This window comes from Elephas maximus, chromosome 3 (genome assembly GCF_024166365.1).
Source record: "Elephas maximus indicus isolate mEleMax1 chromosome 3, mEleMax1 primary haplotype, whole genome shotgun sequence".
In the NCBI taxonomy this organism is placed as follows: Eukaryota; Metazoa; Chordata; class Mammalia; order Proboscidea; family Elephantidae; genus Elephas; species Elephas maximus.
This window is the reverse complement of record NC_064821.1, coordinates 185,124,922-185,150,890: the sequence shown is the minus strand read 5'-3', so window position 1 is coordinate 185,150,890 and position 25,969 is coordinate 185,124,922. Positions and strand designations below refer to the sequence as shown.

The following is a 25,969-nucleotide window of genomic DNA, read 5'->3' as shown; positions in this document are numbered from 1 at the left end:
GTAAGGCTTTGACATTTTATTAAGAAACATCTTTATTTTAAATGATAGTACAAAAATTGCATATATAATATAGATCTGTATAGTTATACACACACAATGCTCACCCACACATACATACACACAACCTTGCTCATCAGAATCAAACCCTATTTCATTAAAATGCTAAATAAAAAGGAGAATTACATTTAAGCTTTCCTAAAAATATACTGTACATAAAGCTGTCAGACAACCTGAAAAACTGAGGGCATTCTGAGAAGAATCTAGGCACTTTCATACCTCCCCACCACACACAAATGGCCTTGGCAGAAGGCAGGAGGAGAGTACACAGTGCAAAGCCAGGGAAGGGAGGTGCTACCATTGTTATGGATAAAGCTGTATGTCTGTAACCAACTGGAAGCATAGGATATACAGTGTGACCTAGATTAATTCTCAGAAACAAACCATCTCAGAATAAACAGAAAATAATGTGGTGGGAAAGGAGGAGGGAGAGTGAAGAGAGAAAAGACAAGGCCCACGATTAGAAATGACCTACTAATTAAGTTCTAGTACCTGGGAAAGACTCAAGGAGATAAGAACTAATGGGGTCACAGAAGCTGAAGTTGTCGGGGGAGATAGAGATAGGAAATCATAATTTCCTGCCATTAACAAGCCAAATTACAACTGTAGAGTCTAGGGATATCATCCCACCCCCCAATTCTAGTGAGGCTCAGAAAAAGGCTGCACCAGAAGTTCAGAACTACTTGATTCTAATTCACATCCTTCTTGCTCCAGGTGTCTTGTTAACTAAATTGGCATAGGCAATAGAGTGCTAACTCAGAAAGGGGAAATCCATCATATAAAGTAGAAATAGATAAGAGCCTACAGCAGTATATAGGCAGTCTTGACATGTATTCCATTCCAAAGCTCTTTTCTGGCAGTACAAAGATGGGTCTGCCTGTAGGAGTATAGAAGCCATTTTCCAATAAAATATGACAAAAAATGTTTCCCACTCAATATTAAACTCACATGAAGAGTTTACTATATGCCCCACATTGTCTAGCTCTGGAGGCCCATAATGTTTTTCAGGAGAGAGCTGCACACACTTTCTCTCCAAAATGATGAGATTTCCAAACGAGGAAAGTGGATGTATAGAATGTCTGCTCCTTCTGCGATGGCCCTTTACCTGGGGTTTCCTTCCCGTTCAGAGGTGTAAGAGATTTACAAGTGCCAGTCAAAATAGCTGCCACAGGAGTGGAAAGGAGGCCTGCCCTGTGGCGGGGCAACTCCAGCTCTACCTCTGACACTAGTCTGAATGTTATCATCACATTATATGCTAAACAAATCCCTTTAAAGCTAGGTACTGGCTCTCCCTGGGGCCTTACTCCTCAGGTTTCTCATTATTGCCTCTAAGAGAGTTTTCCAGCAGACAGTCTCTCAGACAGGGCCAAAGCAATGCTTTTTCTTCCTCAGTCTCCATATTGTGCATATTCTGAGGCAATCCTAAGAAACCTTCTCTATGTGTTTAATGAAATAAGAATATTTCCAGGTTATACCAGGTACTTTAGAGCTGAATCTCAAATAAAGAAAAAAGTAGGGAAATCCCACTAACATACACTCAGCAAAGGGATATAAAAAAAATGGCCCGGTCATACAATACCTACTTCATCTAGACAGCCCTCTGTAAAGTAATTTCTTTTACATCAATAGAAAAAAAGAAATAATTTCACATGCCATAGATTTCTAACATTACTGAGCAGACACGAAAATTTTAATAAAGCAATGGTAAGGCTGAAGAAGAGGTAAAGGCAAAAACAACATAGATCTGACAGAAAAAAAAAAAAAAAGAACATCTTTTAAGGCACTGGGTTAAAAACAGAAAATCTAAAGCCAACTTCTCTCATATTTTAATTAAGAGACCCTAATTCTGGCAAGACAATTAAGAGATCCCACAGAGGTAGTGATAGGAAGGGAATGCAGGTTTATAATTAATTTCCCTGAAGCTAGGAACAAGAAATTAAGATTTACTTCTCCCTCTTTTTTGGGGGAAGGCTTAAGACCAAAATGCAAATATAGAGTCTAAAATTCCTGACATTAATATTGATATTGCAAAGCAGCTTTATTTAGTAGTAGGCAACTACCCTAGACTCCAAATTTCTCCTGCTCAAGTACCAACTCTGAAACACTTATCTGGGGAATGGACACTGTTATTTGACCTTCTATAAGCTGCCAATAAGTGAGTTGGAATCCCCAAAACCAGAAGATCTAAGCAACATTATCCCAACTTCCATGGCTGATCCAGAAAGATAAGCTAAATCCTGAAATGGTACTGCCATTAATGCACTTAATATTTAACTTGTAACTACTTCAAGGTCTCCTGATTTATCATTCTCTTTATGGCAATACAACTGGGAATTAAATTCTATTCCCCTTGTCTGGTATGCTAAAAGGTCTGTTCCAAGAAAACAAAAATGACTGTCTTTTTTGCTGTATCCACCCCTTTCCATACATTCCCTTCTCTCCCTCCCTACCCCAGCCCCTTCTCTAACAAATTCTTCCATCTCAGAGACCCTGTCATCAAAAATGACTTAGATTGTACTAGAGAATTTTGGGGGTGGGAATGATAGCCTCCTAGAGGAAAAGAATAAAAAGAATTAAACATTTGCCAAAAAAAAGTAGGAACTCTGCTGTGTGCTCAAGAAGGGAGTGCCCCCAATCATTAGCTACCTCAGAGTGAGTGGCTGGGCCTGGGTAGCTTCTGTAGAGTTATCCTCTGCCCCATTACATATACATATATATATAATTTTTTTAGAAAAGGAATTAAAGTGAACATATGAACTAACAACATAAATGATACTTGGTCCCTCTATTGGAGGAAAGGCTCTGAAAAGGCACGTATAGCAGCTTATTGTTAGCACCTGGTTCCCAAAGGGAAGCAGAATGAAGAAAAACATCACAAACAGGAACAAGACGATCTGGTAGCAGATATTACAACTTCCTGCTTACCCTTACCTCGGCCCCTCACTGCATTACTCCCACCATCCCCAAGAGCACTGAGTAATCTCTGATCATCTGGGAAATGCTCAGCACTCAGGTCTGTGGAAAAAACCTAGCTAAGGTGGCCAGTAGCCAAAACCAATTTCAAAACTGATTTTCTTTTTTGCCTTTAAACCTCTAATAGCCAATTCTGTTTGTTAAATTTGGTTTAGGGAGTTATGTTTTCAGTCTATTTTGAGCCCAAAATGATTCTGCACCTCTGGAAAACTGCAGCAAATTACTTTGTTAATCAAGGTAAATGGAGCCATGGTAACTGTCATTTTTTTTTTTTTTCCAAATTGAAAATGCATGTTTTCCCCATGATCGCTGTTAAGAAAACCATTTTCTAAACAGTCATTCAAATGTTTACTTGGCACATCTCCCTCTGGTTTCTACTTCTAATTTACAACAAAGCAAGCAAGCAAGTCTAGAATGATGAGGGCCCAATTTCAAAGGCAATAACCTCTTGTAATGAAGCCTCCTCCAACTTCTCTCTCTCCATCATATTCTTTCTTTTGTGAAAACTCCATGCTGACACAGAAAGAAAACCCAGCAATGAAACACTTTTCAAAAGTCTCTGGGCAGAGGCAGCAGGCATAGTGGGAAAGAAGGGAGAACAGGGACAAAGTACTTGGCCAGAATCTTTGGTTACTTACTTTATGGCACTGCTGGTTCTTATTCCCTTTGCCAACATTCACTGAGCACCTACGGGCACAGAGCTCTGCACCAGGCCCAAGCTTAAGAAAGCAGGACAGTGGGACAGTATACTCATCCCAAGTCAGCAGAAACAAAACTACCCGATACCCTCAGCATTCATCTCTGTCTTCTTCTCTCTCTTTTTTTTTTTTTTGCATTTAAGAGGCTAACATCTAAGCTCCACAGAAAGGCACACATGTGTCCTAGGTGACAGTTATAAAATTCAACAGTTTTATAAAATTAAAGAGTTTGAGCTCGATAGTACATAAATGTCTGAAAGTAAGTTGTTCCGACAACAGACTACCCTCCTGTTTGCAATTTTACAAAATCCAACCAGAATAAAGCTTGTATCTCAAGACCAGATTGTTTCATAACCCCATAAGCCTCTTCTAGGCCACCTTCCAGCTTTGTGGAAGCACAGCCTGAAGGATTTTGGTTTTAGATACACTTCTCCCACATAAATAAGTTTTCTTTCCCTTCCAGTTTTTAAAAACTCTGTTTCAGTTTCTTTACCTGGAATCTGAGCTATGACATACAGTGGATGCAGATTTGCCAGGCAACTGCACACATTCCTTCTCAATGAAACTAACTTAGGATAGTTGGGAGCGCTTGCTCCTTTGGCAGTGATTTTCCTTCTCTCTTTCCCAAAGCTGGCGTCTAACATCCTTTCCCAATTAGTTTTCTTCTCTAACAGATACATATATCATAAATCCAAGGCAAATTTTCAGGTCACCTGATGTTACAATTATTAAAGGCACTGGGTGTGTATGTATTAGGAATGTTATCTTAAAATCTTTTGATACAAAGTCAGTTATTTAAAAAACAACGAATGAACCCATAACATCCAGCATTCCTTTACCTCTATTCTGAAAGTAATGATGTGAGCTGAGTAATTTGGTCCTTATTCTTTTGGCCCCTCAGAAGAAATGTCCCCTAAATTTGGCTTTCAATTTTCCAGTTGCACAGATAGCTTTCCTGAGCCTAAGCATTGTACCCTGCTATAGTTTTCTTCTTAAGGACAGTCTTAATTTTTATACAATGTTTGTCCCCTGTATTTTTTCTTTAAAAGTGAAAAAGATGGACATAGTGCAAGTTGTGGCCCTTGTATGTTAGGATGAAACAGTTCCCATGGAAACTCCAGTGTGAGGCTCCGTGGTCTCTGGTGCCCCAGTCATTTCTGTCCCTCTCCCTTCTACCTCCCCCTCTGTGACTACTACAGTGTCTACCTCAGCCACCTCTTCAACCATGGTGATATCAACTCCATTGGGCTGCTGTCGGGCCATGGCCTCCAGCTTGAGGCGGTACTGTTCTGCCTCTTGCTCTTTCTTTAGGAGCTGGTGTCGGTATTCCTGAGCTCTTCGATTGGCTTCCTGGAGCTGCTGCTGTAGTAGTGCTCTTTCACTGCCTTCCTACAAAAGTAAACCATGTCACCACCATGTAAGAATTCTTGATCATAGACTATCCAGAGAGTGACAAAAAGATAAAGAAGGGTTCAAGCCTTTAAAGTTATGGCTTTCAATTCTTTCCCTTCTCTCCACCACTGCTAAAAACATTACCTTCCTTTCCTCCACACTGTTTGTCATCTCTTCTATCCTTGGTTTCTTAGCCAGTGGCAAATTCTCTGCTGCTTCTTCTTCTTCCTCTTCAATTACAGTCTCTTCTGCAACCTGACCAGCAGGTACAGTTAGAACTACAAGCCAAAGGACATCAATTGGAGGTAATGAATACATAGTAAAACAAAGAGATTTTGTTTTTAGTTTAAAAAAATTGAAATATGTTCTCCAAGATCTTATTTTTCATACTTCTTTGGGTTTTAGAATCAACATGTAAAAACATGGCCTTGCAAAGAGAATCATAAAGGATTAGAGAGGCACTAAGAAGGCTTCAGAAAGAAGAGTAGTGATTTGTAGGTCTGGAAGCCTTGCAGGTAAATCTCGTATCTGCGGTTCTTATAAAAGGTGCTATGACTAATTAGCTTATCTATTCTGCAGGAATAACCTGTCTAAAGAAGGTCTGAAGTCTTTACATAAGATTTTTGAGAAATCTCTAACGAAAGCAGTTTGCCATTAACTGTACTTAATTAATTGTTTCTCTTTTTAGAGATGAGTGAAAGAAGGGTCAACACAAACACGTGAATGTAACACACACAAGATGTACTACATACCTATCAGAACAGCTAAAATGAAAAATGGTAATAATGCCAAATGCTGATGAGGATATGAAAAAACTCGATTATTCATACGTTACTGGTGGGAATGTAAAATGGTAGTCACTCTAGAACATACTCTGGCAGTTTCTTACAAAACTAAACATACATTTACCACATAACCCAGCAACTGCACTCTTGAGCATTTATCCCAGAGAATTGAAAACCTGTATTTACATAAAAACCTATATGCGACTGTTCATAGCAGCTTTATTAGTAATAGTCAAACACTGGAAACAACTCAAATGTCCTTCAGTCATTAAACAAACCTTAGTACATCCATACCTTGGGATAATACTCAGCAATAAAAAGGAATGAATTACTGATACATACGACAACTTCAATGACTCTTAGGGGAATGCTAAAAAAGTCAATCTCAAAAGGTTACATATGGTATGATTTCATTTATATAACATTCTTAAAATGACAAAAAAATACAGATGGAGGACAGATTAGAGTTGCCAGTAGTTGCCAGGAGTTAGGAATGGAGTGGGTTGGGGAAGGCAGTAGCTATGGATATAAAAGGGTAGCACCTGGGATCCTTACGACAGACTCTTCTGTATCTTTACTCTGGTGGTATACACACAAGTCTACACATGTATTAAATTGCATAGAACTAAGTACACACACACACACACACACAAATAAGTACATGTAAAACTGGAAAATCTCAATCGGACTCATGGATAATATCAATGTCAATCTCCTGTTTGTGATATTATATTATAGCTATGCAAGATGTTAACACTGGAGGAAAATGGGTGAAGGATATATGGGATATCTCTATATTATTCCTCACAGTCACCTCAAAATAAAAGGCTAAAAATGTATATTTAAGTTTTAGGATGCATTACGATTTAACAGAAAAATCTACCTAGTTATTTGGTTTAGCTGATTTAAAAATTAGCTTGTATTCCTTAAATATTTGTCAGTTGATGACAGTGGAAAGCAGCTTAGATATACACTGAGTGAAGATGGGAGTTTAGTCTGGGATTTACAATCTGGTGTGGGTAATTCATGAAATCTCGGTTTTCCTTCTTTGGACCTGGTTAAACACATTAGTAAAAAGTAGTTCATCTAGGCAAAACCTCAAATTCTATTATTTTTCTCCAAAGCAACTCACTTCTCATTTATTTGTCTCCATTACAGGCAAAGTCTTTCACCTACCCAATGAGCCCCCAAAACATAAAATGATAATCATGTTCACAAAAACATCAAGTAGTATATTTACAAATAAGACTAATAATGATTTATGATAACAAGGCTTGGATTATAAAGATTTAATTCCTATTCTCTCTTCCCATACAGCAGAGATTCATCACCTCAAAATATTTGCAAATTATAAAACTCTCATAATCATTTAGATCAAGCCCAAAATGTGGTGACACAAAGAAAGGCCATTCTGCCAATCCTTCTCTCTCTAACCTCTAATATTTTTAAGGAATAAAGTTATGACAGACTGGTTTCTTTAAAAAAAATTTTTTTTTACTTTTTTTAAATTACTTTTTCTTCTTAGATGCAGTTTATTTTTATAAATGTGATAAATCATCTCAGTATTTTTTGAATAATATATTCACATATTCAAAAATCAAAAGGCATAAAAGTATATTCAGTGAAGTTTCCCATCCACCCCTAGCTACCTTTCCCGGAAGGAAGCACTGTTACCAGTTTCCCGCGTATTCCAGAGACTGTCTATGTAGCACACGATGCACACTGCCCTGCATCTTGCTCTTGCCATTTAACAACGTATTTTGGCAGTTGGACCATATTGGTATATAAGACGTTTCCTTCTTGTTGTTTTTTCTTTTTATAGCTGCAGAGTATTCCACTGTTTAGTTGTACCATAATTTATTTATTCATTCCCCTACTGACACATACGTAGGTTCTTTTTTTATCTTGGGCTATTACAAATAACACTGTAGTGAACAGCTTGGTATATATGTCACTTCTGTGTGTGTGGGTATAAATTCCTAGGGGAGAACAAAACATTTTTAACCAAATGGTATGTACATTTTTAATACTGATAAGATATCGCCAATTTGCTCTTTAGCGGTTGCATTAACGTACACTTTCACCGGTACAATATGAGAGTGCCTATGTCTCAAGACCCTTGACAACACCAAGTCTGTAGTGGTGTCTCAGTGCACTATGTATTTGCATTTCCCTTGTTATGAATGAAGCAGGTTGAACATATTTTCATATTTTTAAGAGCCATTGGTATGTTCTTTTCTGTGCACTACTGGTTCCTATTATTGGCTCTTTTTCTACCAGATTATTGGCTTTCACTCTCAAATTTTATATATACTAGGGGAATTAACCTTTGCCAGACTGGTTTCTTCTTTTTCAGAGTTTCTTTGCCTCTTCTTCCACCTGGCATCTTCCCAATCCCATTATTTGCCTTAATGCCTCAGTTTTAGGCAAGTGCCGAGTGTCTAAAATACTTAATTGTCTAAGTGAGACAACTCACCTTGCTGTCCATCTTGCATAGTTACAATAAATGGCTGGCCAATGCCTCCAGTAGGGATTGCAGTTTGGAGATTACCCAGAGGGACTCCATCTGTCACTATGGTGATGACCCTCTGGCCTCCACTCCCCACCACTTGCTGGATTGATGAGTCAACAGAATTTCCTTCTAGGATCTCCTCTGTATTGGCTAGAGATGACAAAGGTAAATTTAAAATTTTGGTGTTAAAAAACAAAACAAAGCACGAGTACAGCAATTTTAGCCTCCTTGAAACTGATAATAGTCAGGGACAGAAGAAAACTTGAAAACACTGTTGGATTCAACAGTTTACAAAAGCAAGCTCTTGTGAACAATGCTAAGTCAGAGGAGAAAAGAAAACAGTATCTTCTTAAATGTCCTCAGTGAGATGTTAATAGCTTGCACTAAAGATGGATTCTATTTACAAATGAGCTTTCAAATGCTGTTTTAAGTATGCTTAAATGTGTTTGTTTGTTTTGTAGGAAATATCAGAGACCTTAATAAACTAATGAGCACCATGATTCTCCAATGAAGGATAAGATGGGTTGAATTACCCAAACGTACTTGATCTTAGAATCTATTTTTCAGGGAGGATCTTTAAAGCCTAAATAAATCTGAGGAACTTAGGGGGGAAAAAGCTGTAAATTAGAGTGGATCTATTTCTAAAAGAAAATGGAGACATTTAATGGTGAATTAACAAAATAATATATCAAGTAGTCAAAGCACTGAAGAAGTTTAACAGGCAAAAATAGCAGATAGCTTCTCCCATCTAACAGACCAGCAATAATATCAGTATCAGCTAACACTTACTGACTACTTACTATGTGTCAGGTCCCTTGCTATATGCTTTACACGTATTATGTTGAGTCAAGATTTTCAGTTTGATTAGCCAAAATTCCAATAAACTAAGCACTATTAGGGGAAAGAGATGTCCTGGTGGTGCAGTGATTAAGAGCTCAGCTGCTAACCAAAAGGTCAGTGGTTTGAACCCACCAGCCGCTCCATGAGAGAATGATGTGATGGTCTGCTTCTGAAAAAGATTACAGCCTTGGAAACCCTATGGTACAGCTCTACTCTGTCTTGTAGAGTTGCGATGAGTTGGAATCAACTCTATGACAACGGGTTATTAGGGGAAACAGTTCCTACCACTATCTAATTTCTAATTGAGATCATTTCTCTATCTAAAAAGTAGGTAAAACTTTGCAACAAGGGGGATATGGACTATCTGTATCAGACACATTCACGTAGTCCAGTGGAAATAGAGTATTTAAACCCCTTAGAAATAAGGAACCAGAATATGTTAGAGCTGAAAGGACCTTGATAGAAAATCTAATACAACCATCATGCTAGAGACAAAGAAACTGAGACCTGGAGAAATTAAGTGATTTATCCAAGATCGAAGAGCAAAACCACAGGATAGCAAGGACAAGTTGAATCCACTCCTCTCCCCTCTGCCATGCTGTCTACTCATACTCATCTGAGTAGATTTTTATGACTCCTGCTAGTAGGAAAAACAGGACTGGAAGAATGTTCCCACCACCCAACTGTCAGTGGCAGAAAGAAATCAGAACAATCTGCTTTTATTTAAGATACAGCAGATTCCCAGAGGGTTTCAGAAAGATTCTTGGATGACTATTGAACCTTGCCTTTACTATGTGAAGCCCTAAGCCTTTTCCCCATAGACCACTAGTTTTGGCTAAGTGACTTCAAACCTTTTTGTTTTAAGTATCCAAAAAGCACTATACAGCATGCATCTGCCCCACTCCATTGGAAATGCCAAAATAACATCTCCAGTGAAAATAAAAGCCAGCCAGCCTGGAGTACACTGGGTATAACAATGAGAGAGGTAGCAAGCAGTCTCCTGTATTTTGATACTTTAATGTAAGATATCTAGGCTGCTATTTTGAATCATTCTATGACAGCATTAGTCAAAACATAACAGAGTATTTCCAAAAAATCTGCTAATATAAGACTAAATATTTCAATCTGAAGCAACTGGAGCCAGGGCAAACAAACTTGAAACTGCAAAAATACAAAGGAATAATTCAATCATTCTCTGTTATTTTTCAGCTCTCTGATTATATCACTTACAAATTTTCTTTCTGATGCTCAACGAGTCTACATCCCTAGATGCCTAATTAACCATAATTCTTTAATATTTCATGCAAATTAAGTCTGCTGGAGATTTAAAAACAAAAGAAGAAAGTGGTGATTTCACCTAGCAGATATCCCTTACCTACCTGTGGCTCTGGGTGGGTTGGAGAGGGGGGCTGATGCCTCAGCAAGAGCTGCAAGAGTGGCCAACACTGAGGTGGTAGAATTTGAGAACTGTACTCTTGAGGCATGGGGGTCACCTATTTCAGTAAAAAAGGCAAATGAGGTCCACCGGAGACAGTAAATTGAAATGAACTAAAAATGGCTTATTAAATCAAAACTCCAGCTTTTCCCTCCAATGTCCTTAATCCTGCTCTCTAATCTAAACTGATATAAAGCAATTACCAAGGTTAAATCTCGTTTACAGTCTTAAAAGTTTTTCTCTTAAAGGACATTAAATTCATATGTTTAGTATAGAGCCACTATACTCTCGTTGGATCATTCTCTTGGCATGGCCAGCGATGGGCGTTGGCAGCTAACAGACAGGAGGGCTGCCGACGCACTAGGCTGGCTGTGCAGAGCTCTCCTTGGCAGCAGGCAGTAAGCCTACAAAGCATGCCTCACCCCAAACTAACTAACACCGAGGCAAAAGACCTCACATGGGCTTCATTCAATCATACCGCCTCTGTCCATTAGCTGGACAGGTGGAGAGAAGAATAGGACTGATGTCTAGCGCAAGGAAAGTAAAAAACCTAAGGTTTCGTATGTTGAATTTCAAAAATAGTACAATGGATTAATGCTAAAATAATTATTATCCACTTTACTTATGTCATGAAGTGCTTTTTAGCTTTCATCATAACCTGTTGTCTTATGTCTGTGGGCTACTCTTACAGTATAAATTCCAAGAGGTAGCGTATTAGTTCTGACAACAAGCATGTCTAACTTTCTGAACCAAAAGTATTACTCAAAAGGTTTGCATAAATCTAACTTTTATAAAATGAATTACATTTCCTTATGTCTTTTGCCGTAATTTCAGAGATAATTATTATGCTAGTCAGTGATTTATTGCCTCATAGCTCTGAATCTACTCTTCTTGTCCTGTCTTGTCATACTGGAGCTGGACCCTATAAACATGTCTCCTTTGTCAGCTGGCGTGAGATTAAGCTTTCTCAGTATAAAAGTTATGGCTGCTCCGCATATCTGATACTCCTGTATTCTTTAGGGTTTTCCTCACATAGTTAATCCACTGTTACTAGTTAATAATCCTTGTGTGTAAATTTATAAATTACATATTTATAAAAATTTGAAATTATATATATGTATAAATGTATATCATTATATAAATTACTGTGTAGTCTTGTCTCCTGACTGGACTCTGACTGATACACTTATCTTCTTTTTAAATGTACTCTTAATTTTTAAGTTTTCCCACTATCTATGCTTAAAGATTCTTTCCACTGTTTCTTCTATCAAGAAGTTAGTTATCTGGAAAACACTTAAGGAAACTCCCATATAACACTCTTTACAGTGAATCCTTCCACAGAGCAAAGACCCTTTTTCTGATACGACTAATCTAGGTAATCTCTTTTATACATTTTAATTTCGGGGATTACTTATGTAGTACCTTTTATAGCCCCAAAGCTTAATCAGAGCTTTTGGATGATTACTGTGGAAGCGGAGATGAGGGCTGAGACAGTGATGATACACCCAATTTATTCTAATTCTCACATAAAATACCCAGGGAACAACGGCCTGAGTGGAACACAGTGCCTGACCTTCAGAAGGAGACTATCTAATGACTCCTATGCAGAACAAGATCCAGCTACATCATGTTCTCTAATTTTCCTGCTTGGTTCATGCTTTTCTCATCACCCAGTCTGTCATACCAAATGCTGACATAAGAACCCACAACCTCCCCTCCTCAAATGAAACAAACAAGGAACAAGCAATTTATAGGTACAGGCAGTCCCTCATTGAACGTCTGTCCAACTTACAACCCGTATTAAAAATTCAAGGTACATACAATGGTTTGTAATAACTAATGGGTGCTACTTTTGGATGCACATCAAACCATTATTATCATTATTATTTTATTATTACGTTAAAGATGTTTTAGCAGATCTGGAAGCGCTTCTTTAATGTTTTTATGCATAGAAAGGTATACTATATACTATATACTATATACTATATACTATATACTATATACTATATACTATATACTATATACTATATACTATATACTATATACTATATACTATATACTATATACTATATACTATATACTATATACTATATACTATATACTATATACTATATACTATATACTATATACTATATACTAAAACAAACATTTGACTAACGTTAGATACGAACTGTACCTAACCATTCCTTTTGACTTAGGCACATATTTGACTTAAAGACAGATTTAGGAATGGAACTCGTTCGTAATCCAGGGTCTGGCTCTATGTTCCTCATATAGGTTGGAATATGATTTTTTTAAGCTTATAAATCACTAACAATCAAAAAATAAGGCTGTTATAATTAAAGTTCAAGCAGGCTAAGCATCAGGTAGGCCACCCAGCTAAAGGGGAATGGCTGGGTAAAACTGCTTCATGACGAAGGCATCACGTGCTTTTTAGCGTATGATGATTCCAACCTAAGGGTGTTTTCTCTTTGATTCAAACATAACTCACCCAACTTCCCCTCAACAGCAAAATGAAGAAAGAACATTTGTGAAAAATCAGGTTTAGTATTCTGACATACACAGTGGAAACTGATAAGAGACAATGCAAATTATCTCTTTAGACTTATCCCAGTGAATTTTAATAAAGTACATCCGTTGTTCAAAAATGTTTATTGCTCCCTTGTTCTCAGTATAAGTCTCAACAACAGCATCCACACACCTTTTACAAAAGAGAGTAAAATGTGTGTGGATGCTGTTGTTTTTGGAAGGGAGGCGGCATTATTAGTGATGACTCTGTTACCTATTTGGAACATGGCTTATAAAAATAAACTCTTCAGACCAAGATTTAGGAGGGTGTGCTATGGCAGGCCAGACAATCTCAGTAAAATAGTGAAAACCAGACCCAGAGAAGCTAAGTAACTTGCAGCTCACACAGCTAGTGAGTGTCAGAGCCCATACTGGATGCTAATTCATCTGATTCCAAAGTGTGTGCTTTTGATGAACCAATACAAAGCTATTTATATTCAACTTTGAAGGGCATTTTACGATCATGCAGAAACAGGAAATTCATCTTCTCAACTGTGTTTTGCCCTGATTAATGTTCAGTCTGCCTTTCTAAATGGCCACGGTGGTACTTATGATGACTGATATCCTTGGTCACAAATGGAAAACTGAAAGCAAACTTTGCAACCTGGAATTTGGTATCAAAAATACCCAACAAAATGATAATAACAGGACACTTTCAGTTAATTCTTAAAGATACTATCGGATGATGGAAAACAAGAGGCCCACCCACCATTCAGAAAAAGAAAATTCTTCAGCCCAGTTTAATAACAACCTGAATTTGTTCTATAACTTTTGTCCTTTCTTTCATCTGTACTGATTTACCATCAGGTAGGCCATAACTGCTTCATAATTAAGATGACATTGGGGAGGTCAGGTGTTTGTGATTTAGCAATTTCAATTTGCAGTTGCCAATACAAGAGAGGAGAGAAAGAAGAGTAGGTCTGCCAAAAGCAACAGGACAACCATGACACTGGCCCATGGGATCCAAGGCAAAAATAATCTCTAACCTGAATGTGGTCTACTTAACACTCTAGATTAGGGTCTGGAGAATTTCAGTAGATGCACTAAAGGCCAACTTGAGCTCTTTTCACATGTGTGAACTTTTTACTGGCTTCTAAAGACTTTTGGATTATAAAAGTACTTGTTCTAATCAGTGTAGCTTAAACCACTTCAAATCCACAGGGTTATGAATGATCTGATTATATGTATTAAAAAAAATATGTACAGTTAAGCTAAAAAAATTTTTAAACATCCAGCTGAAGCAAGGTGGTCAATTTTTAAATGACAGTTGACGGTCTAAAAATATGAAAGTTACTACTGCCCCCTTGTGGTCATGACAGAGTCACTTTTCACTGAGAAGGCATATTTGCATTGACAATAGGTATTATAGAAGTGGGAACCCTGGTGGCATAATGGTTAAGAACTATGAGTGCCAGCCAGAAGGTCAGCAGTTCAAATCCACCAGGCGCTCCTATACAAACCTATACGGTCACTATGAAATACAAACTCTGAAAGTCTCACAACATTCTTATAAAACAGGTATAATATCCAAATTTTACAAATAAGTAAACAAGGCTTGGAGAAATAAGTAGTTATCCCAAGGTTAAGCTAGTCAATAAACAAGTGTTTGAACCCATTTCTGAATCCAAAATTCTATGTGCATTATATATATGTTTCTTCTACTTTATCACACTGCCTCTCAGTAATAATACCTCATTCAAGATCCTTCCTTTGATATTACATAAACTTAACTAGGAATACTTAACTATTATATAAACTTAACTAGGAATACAGTTGTTTCTTTTTAAATGCAAGTCAGAAACAGAAAAAGAAATGAGTCAATGGGAAAAGTTATTTAAATGGAGATACAGGTTCCTCCATTGTAAAACAAATATTTGTAAAACGAGATGTTGAAAACAAATTCATTTGCTCCTTTTTGGATAGAAGTTTTTGTTAAAAACACATGGGTCTCAAAAAATCAGCACCAAGTGCTTTTTCCTGTTATTTTGTTTTAAATATGCTCTCAGGCAAACCAAGACTTTATTCAGTACTTTACTGAAATAATCACTTGTACCTCTTTTATATCACCTCTCCACTTGTTCACTTTTGCGTTATTTGCTACTGCTTTAAATGCTGAATATTTCACTATTTCCCGAGCAGTGCCATATTGAGACACTCTTATTTTTTTTTTTATATAACACTGTAGGATATTTTACTTTTATCAGAATTAGTATCCATGTATAATCCCTATGTCTGATATTCCCTCAGTTTATGTAAAATTTTTCCCCAGAAAGATTAAATGTATTAAGTTTAAGATCTATTATAAATCTTCTGTTTTGGGGAGTATTTTAATAAAGGGGTAGGTATCGGAGAGATTCTCCACTCATCTCATGCGAAAACCTGGGATTCTGTTCATTTTTAAGTCTAAGATAAACGCCACATTATCAGAACGTTACCTGAGGTTGTTTTGGTGTTGGCTGAAGAAACAAGGCTAGCGAGGTTTACAACTTCTCCGGAGGTGAAGATGAATGGAGCAGCCATAGTCACAGGGCTAGTCACAGGGTTGGCTCTCTCAGGATTGGCGTTCACCTGATTCTGCATTGCTTCCTACCAAGCAAGGCAGGATATTTCAAAGTCAGGACACTTATTAGCCTTAGCTATACAGTCACTGAACAGTCCCCTCCACCCCCCAACCCTTGACAACCCTCTATCAAGCAGAACTAGTTCTGGCACACAAAGTCCCAGGGAGCTCAGAGTTCTCATTAAGACTGTTGTTTTCAGACCAGGACAACAGAGATGTTACGTTGTTTTCCTAAGCTTGTTACTACTTTAGAGCAGCAAAGGTGTATTATTTGCAAAAACTTCTAGACAATTCACTTAACCTCTTTAGATCTTGGGTTTGTTTGTTTGTTTGTTTGTTTGTTTCAAAAATGAAGGACTTGGCCTAAATAGTCCAGAAAATAATTTCCAGCACTAATATTCTATGATCAATTATCTACTCATCAACATGCTGGCAGGAGATCCCTTATGCCCTGCAGAGAACAATAGTCTCCAGAGTTTTGTCCAACTATGTGTTCCATTCTACCACTGAAAAAATTCCTAGGAGAATATGTAACAAGCAAACAAATTAGTGCCAGATTTTAAAGTCTAGTTCCATATGCTGCATTTTGCTTCCAGGATATCTGCTCAATTTCCCTGGGGAAAAAAAAAATGCTTATGTTTATTTATTCATTTTTGTAGTTTCAGAAGTAGTTTTTTACAAATATGACCACTACTAAAAAAGTCCAGTTATGAAAGAGACTCTAAACAAGGAATTGAAAGTTGAAAAGGATAACCAGTCTATAGAGAGCCATCTGTCAGTAAAAACAGAACCTGAAAATGCAACAAAAATGGTATCTATTTTTCATATATAACTCTCCCCTTGCTAAGAACTTCAGTAGAAATAGATTATGCATTCTCTGGTTACTGTTAAATTCTTCCTTGAATCTGCTCCTTTTATCTGTCACATCCTTAGTTCAAGTCCTCACTGGATCGTGCCTGGACTAATTAAAGTTACTAAATAGCTCTTAGCCTAAGCATCTCCTCTTTCCAGTCTGTGTGCCACACTCCAACAATCATTTTTATAAAACAAGTCTAATCATATCAATCATCCTCTATCTAAAAGCTCCTATTGAATTCTCACTGCTTATGAAACAGTCCAAACTCCTCAGCATGCCATACAACACCCCTACTTCAGAGCCCAGCCTAACTCTCAAGCCTTAACTTTTGCTATTCCCAAACTCTACTTCCTTTGCCCATTCTCAAGTCACAGGACTACTTACTGTTTCCTGAACATTTCAGGTTCTTTCACATCTGTATGTCTTTGATTTGCTCTTCTCCTAGCCTAGACTATTATTTTCTCACTTCTCTGCCTATTTCTCCTTCAAGACTCAGTTCAAATTTTACATGTACTTTAAGCATCATTAAAGCTCCCTCCTCTGTGCTCATGTATCACTTGCTAGATATGTTTGCCATGTAGTATTATAATGCTTTATTTCCTGTCTTTGACCTCCATGATGCTGTAAACACTCCAATAGCAGGAACATGTCTTATAGTCTTTGTATTCCCCATCCTATTGTCCCTAACCTAGAATAGGTATACAAGTGCCTGCTTAAGAAATTAATGAGTGAAATCATCACAGCTAGCTAATTTTTAATTCTGAGATGGCTTACTTATGACCTAATATGCTTTAGAGCTATGTGCTGTCTTGTATCAGTTGATGCACACTCAAAAAACACAAAGTGGCTTTTACTATTATCTCAAGTTAAGCCTAATCAGAACAGGAAATGAGAAATTTTCACATGGAGAAAAAAAAAAAACCCAAATAAATAATATAAAGCCAAATTAAATGTTATTTTTGAATTGGCTACACATTGCTCTTCAACCATCAGGAAAAATTCAGGGCTCCATAGAATTTTTTTTTTTTAAAGAATCTAATGGCTTTGAGTCACAAGACTGAAACATTCTAGAAGTGCTACTTTGATCATTTTGATTCAGCTCCTACAAAAAACCCTTAATTTCAATTGAAGCATACTCTGGGGAGTATAAAAAGAACCACACCTGGAGAATGACCAGTATCTCGGCATTGTTTTTTTCCAGGGCTATGTCAAAGGCAGATTTATCAAATTTGCTGAAAGCATGGACATCAGCTCCATACTTGATAAGCAGCTCTACAACATCTCGATGGTGGTGCTCTGTGGCCCAGTGCAAAGCTGTCATCTTCAGCATGTCCTTGGCATTCACATCTGCACCATTCTGTCACAGAAAAAGTAATTTTTCCAACAGATACTGGTTATAGCAACACAGGTGCAAGATCCCATCACCAAATACAGATGATTTCCATAGTGATTACACATATTCAAATTTAGATCACGTTTAAGAAATATCAAAGGGAAAACATTTCTCAAATTCTCCTGAATGCTGACAGGCATAATGATTTCAATGAGTGGGTCTTCTAAGGACATCACTGGGAAATTATGACAGATGGGCGAGGAAGGGGAAAAGAACACATTTTTGTTGCATTTATTAACAGAAAGCTGAGTGCCTGATAAAACAGGCATCAGTGCAGAGAACACCTGCAGAAAGGGAATGAAGAAAAATCAATAAAGTCTGTTTACCCTTTAAAAGATTAGAAAACAAACTCCTCAGAGCCATGCTGACTCCTGAAAGAGATGCAACTCAATGCTATAAACTGTCCTAACTTAATCCTTCCCAGCCCAGTTTCCTACCACCTGTACAAGTAAGAAAGCAGGGAGGTGGATGTCTTTTTTCCAACACAGCCCCCGCCACTATTCTTGCTTTACCCTAACAAGCAGTTCCACAATGTGCGCATGTCCATCAGCTGCAGCCATGTGCAAGGGGGTTCTGTCCACTTTGGTCCGGGCATCCCTGCTAACTCCAGCTCGAAGGAGTACTTCCGCTGTGGAATAATGACCATACTGGGCTGCGAGGTGGAGGGGTGATGTTCCAAGCTGTGGGTGGGAAAACAATAACTCATTGAATATCCACTGTGTACAGAGCCCTGGATCATCACCGGGGAGATACAAATGAACAAGAGGTGAATTCTACTATTCCTGTCCTTGGGGAGAGGATTTGATTGGGCAGATAGGACTGAAGAAATTATTTAATTAAAAAACCGACAATATACTAATGGGAAAATAAATATAGCACCAGCTAAATAAGTGCTAAATATAATAGATTTAAGTCTGGTGGATTTATCAGGTAAGATTCCCTAAAGGATACGATTTGAAGCAGGGCATAGAAAAAGGTTAAAAAAAAAAAAAAAATGGGTTCACAAAAGCATTCAGAGTCAGGGGTATAAGGGAAGGGAGCGGCAACTTCGAAACACTCTTAGAAAAAGGGTAGAGCCTAGAAAGCTACACATCAAATTTGAGGTACAAATTTGATTGGCTGGAATAGAAGTCTAAGTACAGCAAAACAAACAAGACTGATGGGATGAAGAGGCAAAAAAAAAAAAAAAAAATGTAGCAATGGCATGTGGATGGCAATAAGCAAATCTATGCAATCTCAAAGAGGATTTTTTAAGAATTATCTATCAGCATCCACTTGACTAGAGATCTACCCCTTTCTTTGGGTTCCGCTCTTTATTTTAAACCGATTTCATTTATTTTTTTGCTTTTCATACATTCAGCTTCTCTGACTGTATTTAACTCACATTGCTCTTTTCAGGTCTATTTATAGAAATGCTAATCTCATGTGTTTTCTTTTCTTCCTTTTTCTGAGTGCTAAGAACCTGCCGGCCTCTATAGTTATGAATTAATCACCCCAGCATAGAGAACATTCTCTCATCAAATTGTTAAAATTAGGCAACGCTTACAAAATCTATGAGTGTTAAGAAAGCCCCATATTATAATCTGGACATGAGTCTTCTGAAACTCTCTGCTTCCCAACTTAGCTGTCTAGTAGGCTCATGAAATTACACTTTGCTCTTTAACGTTTTTTTAAGAGTGGTAAAGGAAACAAAATGACTAGACTATTCCTTATTAACCAGGACATATTAGAGGAAAAAACCAGAATTTATTAGTTTAGAAATACACTCTTATTACGCCAATTTTGTTGAATTTCTAGCTAACTACAGAAGCCTGTAACCCAAGTGCACTCCAGGGAGAATTAAACCTTTAGAAAATACTCTAAAAAAGCATTACAGAAAATCACAAGCACACAATACTTTACAATTACCACCTATATATCCACAGGAGACTCTTTCAATTTGAAAAAAACTAAAAGAAAAAGAAAGCTACATATTCAGATGAGACACAGAAAACAAAACTCTTGTAGGGGGAGCGAGGCAGAAAGGGAATGAAGAAAAATCAATAAAGTCTGTTCAGCCTCTAGGAAAAAGGTTGACAAAATTACACTTTGGGAATAATTTAATTAAGAGACCTTTCCACTAAACTTACCCAGTCTGTGGTGAATGGGGCGCCATTTGCCATCAAGGTCCTCACTTCATCATCTTGGCCTTTTCTTGCTGCTTCTAGCAACCTCTTCCCCAAGTCCACCAAAGACATCTTTATGCATAGGAACAAATGTTTTCAGGAAGCTACAACCCAAACACAAGGAAGGCTGCCTATAAAATGTTTTTAGATTTCTTGTACTTTAATGTATATATGATACTTCTCAAGCTGACAAGCTGGTAGGTTACTTCCTTTCTACCTCATCTAACACAGAAAATCAGATATTTGGGAAGTTTCAAGTTCTAAACGATAGTTCTTTCATTTTCAATCTCCAGAAAAATACTTTGGAAATATGTGTAATATACTCCCCAAACAATTCTATTTCCACTTTTTTACTCTTAGGAATCAATAAAACAGCATTTTATCCCTTTGAAATGACCATGGGTTGCAAGAGTTAAGAGCTATGGCTGCTAATCAAAAGGTCAGCAGTTCAAATCTACCAGCCACTCCTTGGGAACACGGAACACTCTGGGGCAGTTCTACTGTCCTACAGAGTCACTACGTGTCGGAATCCACTTGATGGCAACGGGTTTGGTTTTTGTTGTTGTTGTTTAGCACATTATTTTAAGGAACACAGCACAAAGTAATAAAACATACACCCTGATCATGCAGAACAGACTTTCAAATTCTCATGAAATCCAGACTGTCTGGAGTCATGGAGGCTAGATGAACCCTTGAAACTATTGCCCTGAGACAATCTTTAAACCTTAAACCTTCAACGAAAAATATCCCCTGAAGTCTCCTTAAAAACAAACAATAGTTAGCTTAAATAGTAAAAAATTTCTGCCTTGAGCATTGCACTCTTTTAAGATATATATGGGATCAGACTGACAACAGTAACTCGAAAGATTAGATAGGAACCTTAGGGGGCAGTGAGTTTATGAATGGGGGGAAGTACAACTCAAAAAAGGAGGGTGAGAATGGTTACACAGCTTGAAGAACGTAATCAATGGCACTGAACTGTACACCTAGAAACTACTAAATTGGTGTATATTCTGTTATGTATGCCCCCAACAACAACAAAAAATGCACCCTGATCTTCAGGAAAGGAGCAAGAAGGATGTCCAGCTGTAAAACGGCTGCTTGATGAAAATTATGGGAGCTCACATTAACAATTGGAGCCCTGGTGGTGTACTGGTTAAGAAATCGGCTGCTAACCAATACGTTGGCAGTTCAAATCCACCAACTGCTCCTTGGAAACTCTATGGAGCAGTTCTACATTGCCCTAAAGAGTCACTATGAGTTGTAATCGACTTGACAGCAATTGTTTTTTTTTTTTTTTTTTAACTAGCAACTACTCTTTCTGGAGGTTTGTAAATCTTTGGATGGCACTATGAAATAGGACACATCAAAGTTTCTAAATCAAACCCATTTGTTAACCTTGTTTTTATCTTCTGACAATGGTGTAAAGATATAATAACGCTCAAAGTTTAAGCAGAGCAAACTCTTGCTGCCCAAACACTGATCTGCCTAGGCCAGCAGTTCACAAAATACATTTATTGACCCCTGGGGGTTCCAGACCCTATGCTATAGGGTCCCTATGAGTAGGAATCGACTCGACAGCACTGGGTGGAAGGTTCCTGATAGCCTTTCAATTGTCCACAAAAACAAAACTATTTTTATTATTATATTAAGGCATTTTTTTGCCTTTTTTAATATGTTAACTTTTGCCCTGACGGTACAAATCCAACAGTGGGTATAAATGCTGGTGTTTTGTACTAATCAAACTACTGCTGGTCATTGTATTCTTCGCTGCCAGGTACTCTCAGGGGGAAAAGCCAGTTCCACTTAAGAATGTCCTTGATGAAGCAGTAAAAATTACTAATATTATTAAACTCAAACCTTGAATATAAGTCTTCATAATTTCTGTGTGACAAAATCAGAAATATGCATAAAGCACTTCTGCTTCATTTACTTAATAGTGAAATATGATGGTTTTCTTGAGGGAAACACTGTGATTAAGTTGTAGGCTGAAGTAAATGCTTTTTTCCATGGAACACCATTTTTACATCAGAGAATGGTGAACAGGCAAACCAAGATATGAAGGCTTGGGTATAAGGCAAACATTTTCTTTAACATGAACAAAGTGAGCCTGTCACTTCATTATTTATTGCCAGTTACCAACTGTAATTTGAACTTTCAAGCAAAAATTAAAATTTTGATAAACCTGTACCCACCACTGTGAGCTTGACAGCTTACTATCAAAGATTTTTCTGATGAAATTAATGGCGATATTAATGAATGCGATTTTTTTTTCCGATATTATATAATCAAACGCATCAACGTTAGGAAGATCTGCATAATTTGCTGAAGCAGTATTCTCCAAATGACCGGTGTACAATGCTACAAAATCATGCATGGATAAAAAGATTCATTCTAGATGAAAGATAAACCAATGGGCAAGGTCACAGTGTACAAAAAGTTCACTGGTATGGTTTTGGATTTCTCAGTATACCTAACGTAAAAAAATGCCACTTATTGAGGTTTTATGTAGAATCAAAGAATATCCGCAATTATCTGAAAACATTATTGAAATGTTCCTTCCTTTTCCAAGCACATATCACAACAGATTGAATGCAGAAGAAGACATAAGCATCCAGCTGTCTAGCTGAAGAGATCTGCAAAAATATAAGACAATGCTATTCTCCTCGCTATTTAATTTGCAAGATATAGTTTTCATAAAAATGTTATTTATGTTAACATATAATGGCTCTATTATTGTTATATTTAAGTAATAAACATTAAAGAATTAATTTCTAAAACAGTAAATATCAATTGATATAATACATTGGAGCCCTCGATAATTTTTAAGAGTGTAAAGGAGTCCTGAAACCAGAAAATTTAAGAACCACTGGCTTAAGCAAAACATTCTGACACTTTACAATTTAATTTTCCTATCTATAGTGTAGAGTTTTATGCTCAAACTGGTGTCCAGTGGATCACCAGGGGAGTTTGTTCAAAATGAACATATCTGAGAACCTAGTCCGGGCCCTACTAGTGTGTTCAGGAGCAGAGCGTGAACTTTTTCAGCGTGAACTCTTATACTCCTACCTAAGCATCGGTTTTTAGAACTCAAGAATGTGCTAGAGAAAAAGTATAGCAAAACCTTCTTTTAGAACACTGATACTTTGCATTTCTCCACGGTTATCTTCATTTTAAAATATCGAATCTGTTTCTCAGTTTAATTATCTTATTACTAATAGTTAAAAACAAGAGCAAATTTTCAGGTGGTTCATTAGTCAGAAATGACTCCTTCACATTTTCTCAAAATGCATTATATACAAAAGGTATATCATCAAGACTTAAAAGCCTCTACAATGACTGATCATGAAAGGAAAGAATATTCTACACAAGGATGTTCAAAAACACTGGCATAAGGGTGGACTTACCTAGCCTAAAATGAAATTTCAACTCTAGTCCCTACCACAAAAAAGTATTCAGTTGGACGTTGAGGTATACATTTGAGAAATCTGGTTTGCTTCATGTTGTTGATTCTTCTAGAAATAAGACACTTTAAATAAGTTGATTTTATCCTGTGCAACCGGTGTCTTCAGCACCTGAACTCTTTCTTGCAAAATATTTCTGAGCAATCAATTTTTTCCACTATAGTCTGCCTTCAAACATATTTCTATTACTTTTCTTTAATCGTATTTGTGAGTAGCGTACTAGTACCACTAAATGGCAATCAACTCAAGTTTGTCATCCCATTCTCTAAATAGGTCACAAAATGTTTTATTTCCTAGTGTACAAAGATACAGTTAAACTTTGGAATTAGAATGTAAATAAGGTGTTACATTCTTTGCCCGATATAAAAAAAGGTTTCCTACAAATGTGTTCTTTTCTCCTCCTACCCTCAGTTGTTTTTTTCTTTTGAGTTAACCTGAAGCATCCATCTCAAGTAAAAGTAAAACATACCTTTTTAATAACAGCACTCTCGGTGACTCTGTACCATTCCCCTACTGTCCTATGTCAGTGCTGGCTACCAGACAAGAGATGTCGCCTAACAGACTAGAGGACAGTCTAGACACTGCGGAGCTCCCTGATTACTAAGAAGGAAGGGAAAACATTCTCCCTTAGGTTTTGTACCTCCACTTCCCTTGTGTATAAAATGAGGAAACACTGGTTTTACTTGCCTCCTATGATTTTGGAGTTGAGTAAAAGAACACAAAGCACCCACTCCCCTCCCCCCAAACAAACACACAAGAACTTTCAATAAGTGTGTTTTAATAATTTATGAAGTGCTTGAGCTCTTGACAACGAAGTACTCTATTTAATTAGGTGTAATTACATTTGTTTATATTAAGAATTTGGGTGGGGCAGTTCTCCCTCATTGTTGTCAAAGGATGTATGAAAACAAATGCTTAAGAACATCTCTACTGAACTGGGTGGGTCAAATGGTACGATAAAAATTTGGTCCCAAGCGGCCACAAATGTTGTCAAATTGCTGAAGGTAAGCCACAGAAAAATCTTCTTTTCCACAGGCGTTTAAAGAAAAAAGGGAGACCCTAGAGAACAGTCCTTCTGGGAAAGGAATGGGATGATCTCTGCAGGGTACCGCTGGCTCAAGGAAATTTGTGAGAATAGGCAAAAACTAACGGAAAAGAGAATTGGAATTGAATTCATAATCTGACGATCAATTTTTTTTTTCCTTTTGGCATTGCACACGACCCCACTGAGCCGCCAGCTGTACAAACTGTGCGAAGCTTGAGGCGGAGCCCTCACTATTCTTGTTCAGATTACCAGGCTCGCTAAAGGTATTATTGGGGTCAGTGAATTAGAGTTCTCGCTTCCCCCTCTAGCATAAACCCTCCAGTTCCTCACAGCCGTCTCCCGTCCTTCTGAAAGAAGGGAGTCAATTTGGGGTAAGAAGCCAAGGTCTCAGCCTAGGGGACAGCCCCCCGCCCGGGCTCCGCGTCGCCCCCTAGTGGTCACCTCTGTGGCCCTGGCTCCCCTTGGTCCAGCTCCCCAGCCCCAGGTCTTACACCCACCCCCTTCTTCACCTCTTCCCAGTCCCCTCCCCTTCCTTCCTAAAGCATCCCCTTCCTCTCCATCCGCGTTCCCCGGCTGCCCCCGTTCCAGTGAGGGGGCGCCGCTCAGTCAGCACCCAGAAGTACACCGCTACTCTGGGAAGGGGTGAGACCTCTCACGGCGCTCTGCCTTCCAGCTCTGACGCCCCCCACGGCCCACGCATCTCTTCTTCCCCCTCACCTCGTCCGGGACGCTGCCGGCTTCGCTTTCACCGAGCCCGCCAGTTTGGTCCCGTTTCCTTCTCTAGTTAAGACTCCCTGTCAGTGACGGTTACTTTTTGGCCTTTTCATATATGCATATTTTGGGGGCCTTTAACCCCCCCTCGTGGAGAAATGGAGGCAACAAAATGGCGGACCCGGAAGTGAAGGCGCAGCGAGGATAAAATCTGGCGGAGGAATGCGTGGAGGGGAAATGATTAGAAAACTCACATTTCCATTCGAAGAAAAGAGTAATACACTTCCGAGGCTCATTTTGTGTGTACCGAAGGCCTTTTGAGGTGAAAAAGTGTGTACGCAAGAGATCCTATAAGGACTACTTGGCGAGGCGGAGGATTATTTGATTACGTGTCTTATAGTTCCGGTAGGGGACGGCCCGTATGGTTTGTTTTGGCGCCAAGGGCTCGGAGACCTCTGAGGCAGAGTCCGGGTTCTGCATAGATCTTGGAGTTTGAGTTCTCCCACCTGGCTGCT

At 38.1% G+C, this 25,969-nt stretch overlaps 1 protein-coding gene across 3 annotated transcripts; it reads right to left on the bottom strand.

Moving 5' to 3' along the window:
* Positions 1-25,625, bottom strand: GABPB2 (GA binding protein transcription factor subunit beta 2). 3 transcript variants are annotated; one of them, XM_049880419.1, is made up of 9 exons: positions 25,461-25,625; positions 20,199-20,338; positions 18,582-18,749; positions 17,839-18,033; positions 15,696-15,846; positions 10,637-10,750; positions 8,382-8,567; positions 5,265-5,398; positions 1-5,117 (listed from the first exon to the last, which is right to left on the bottom strand). In XM_049880419.1, the coding sequence occupies exons 2-9, from the start codon at positions 20,304-20,306 to the stop codon at positions 4,818-4,820; spliced, it is 1,356 nt and encodes a 451-aa protein (XP_049736376.1). In that variant the 5' UTR covers positions 20,307-20,338; positions 25,461-25,625; the 3' UTR covers positions 1-4,817. The 3 variants fall into 3 exon arrangements, with proteins under 3 accessions (XP_049736376.1, XP_049736377.1, XP_049736378.1); XM_049880420.1 differs by having other exon boundaries at positions 20,199-20,306; XM_049880421.1 differs by lacking the exon at positions 10,637-10,750.
* Between the last annotated feature and the right edge of the window lie 344 nt (positions 25,626-25,969).

What these genes read in the sequence shown, in the direction of transcription:
- GABPB2 (XM_049880419.1), bottom strand. Translation starts at nt 20,306, where the DNA reads ATGTCTTTGGTGGACTTGGGGAAGAGGTTGCTAGAAGCAGCAAGAAAA. An exon ending in CCCCATTCACCACAGACTGG is followed by an intron (nt 18,750 to 20,198) that starts GTAAGTTTAGTG and finishes TCCCACCCACAG; the next exon opens with CTTGGAACATCACCCCTCCA. An exon ending in AGATACTGGTCATTCTCCAG is followed by an intron (nt 15,847 to 17,838) that starts GTGTGGTTCTTT and finishes CTTGCTTGGTAG; the next exon opens with GAAGCAATGCAGAATCAGGT.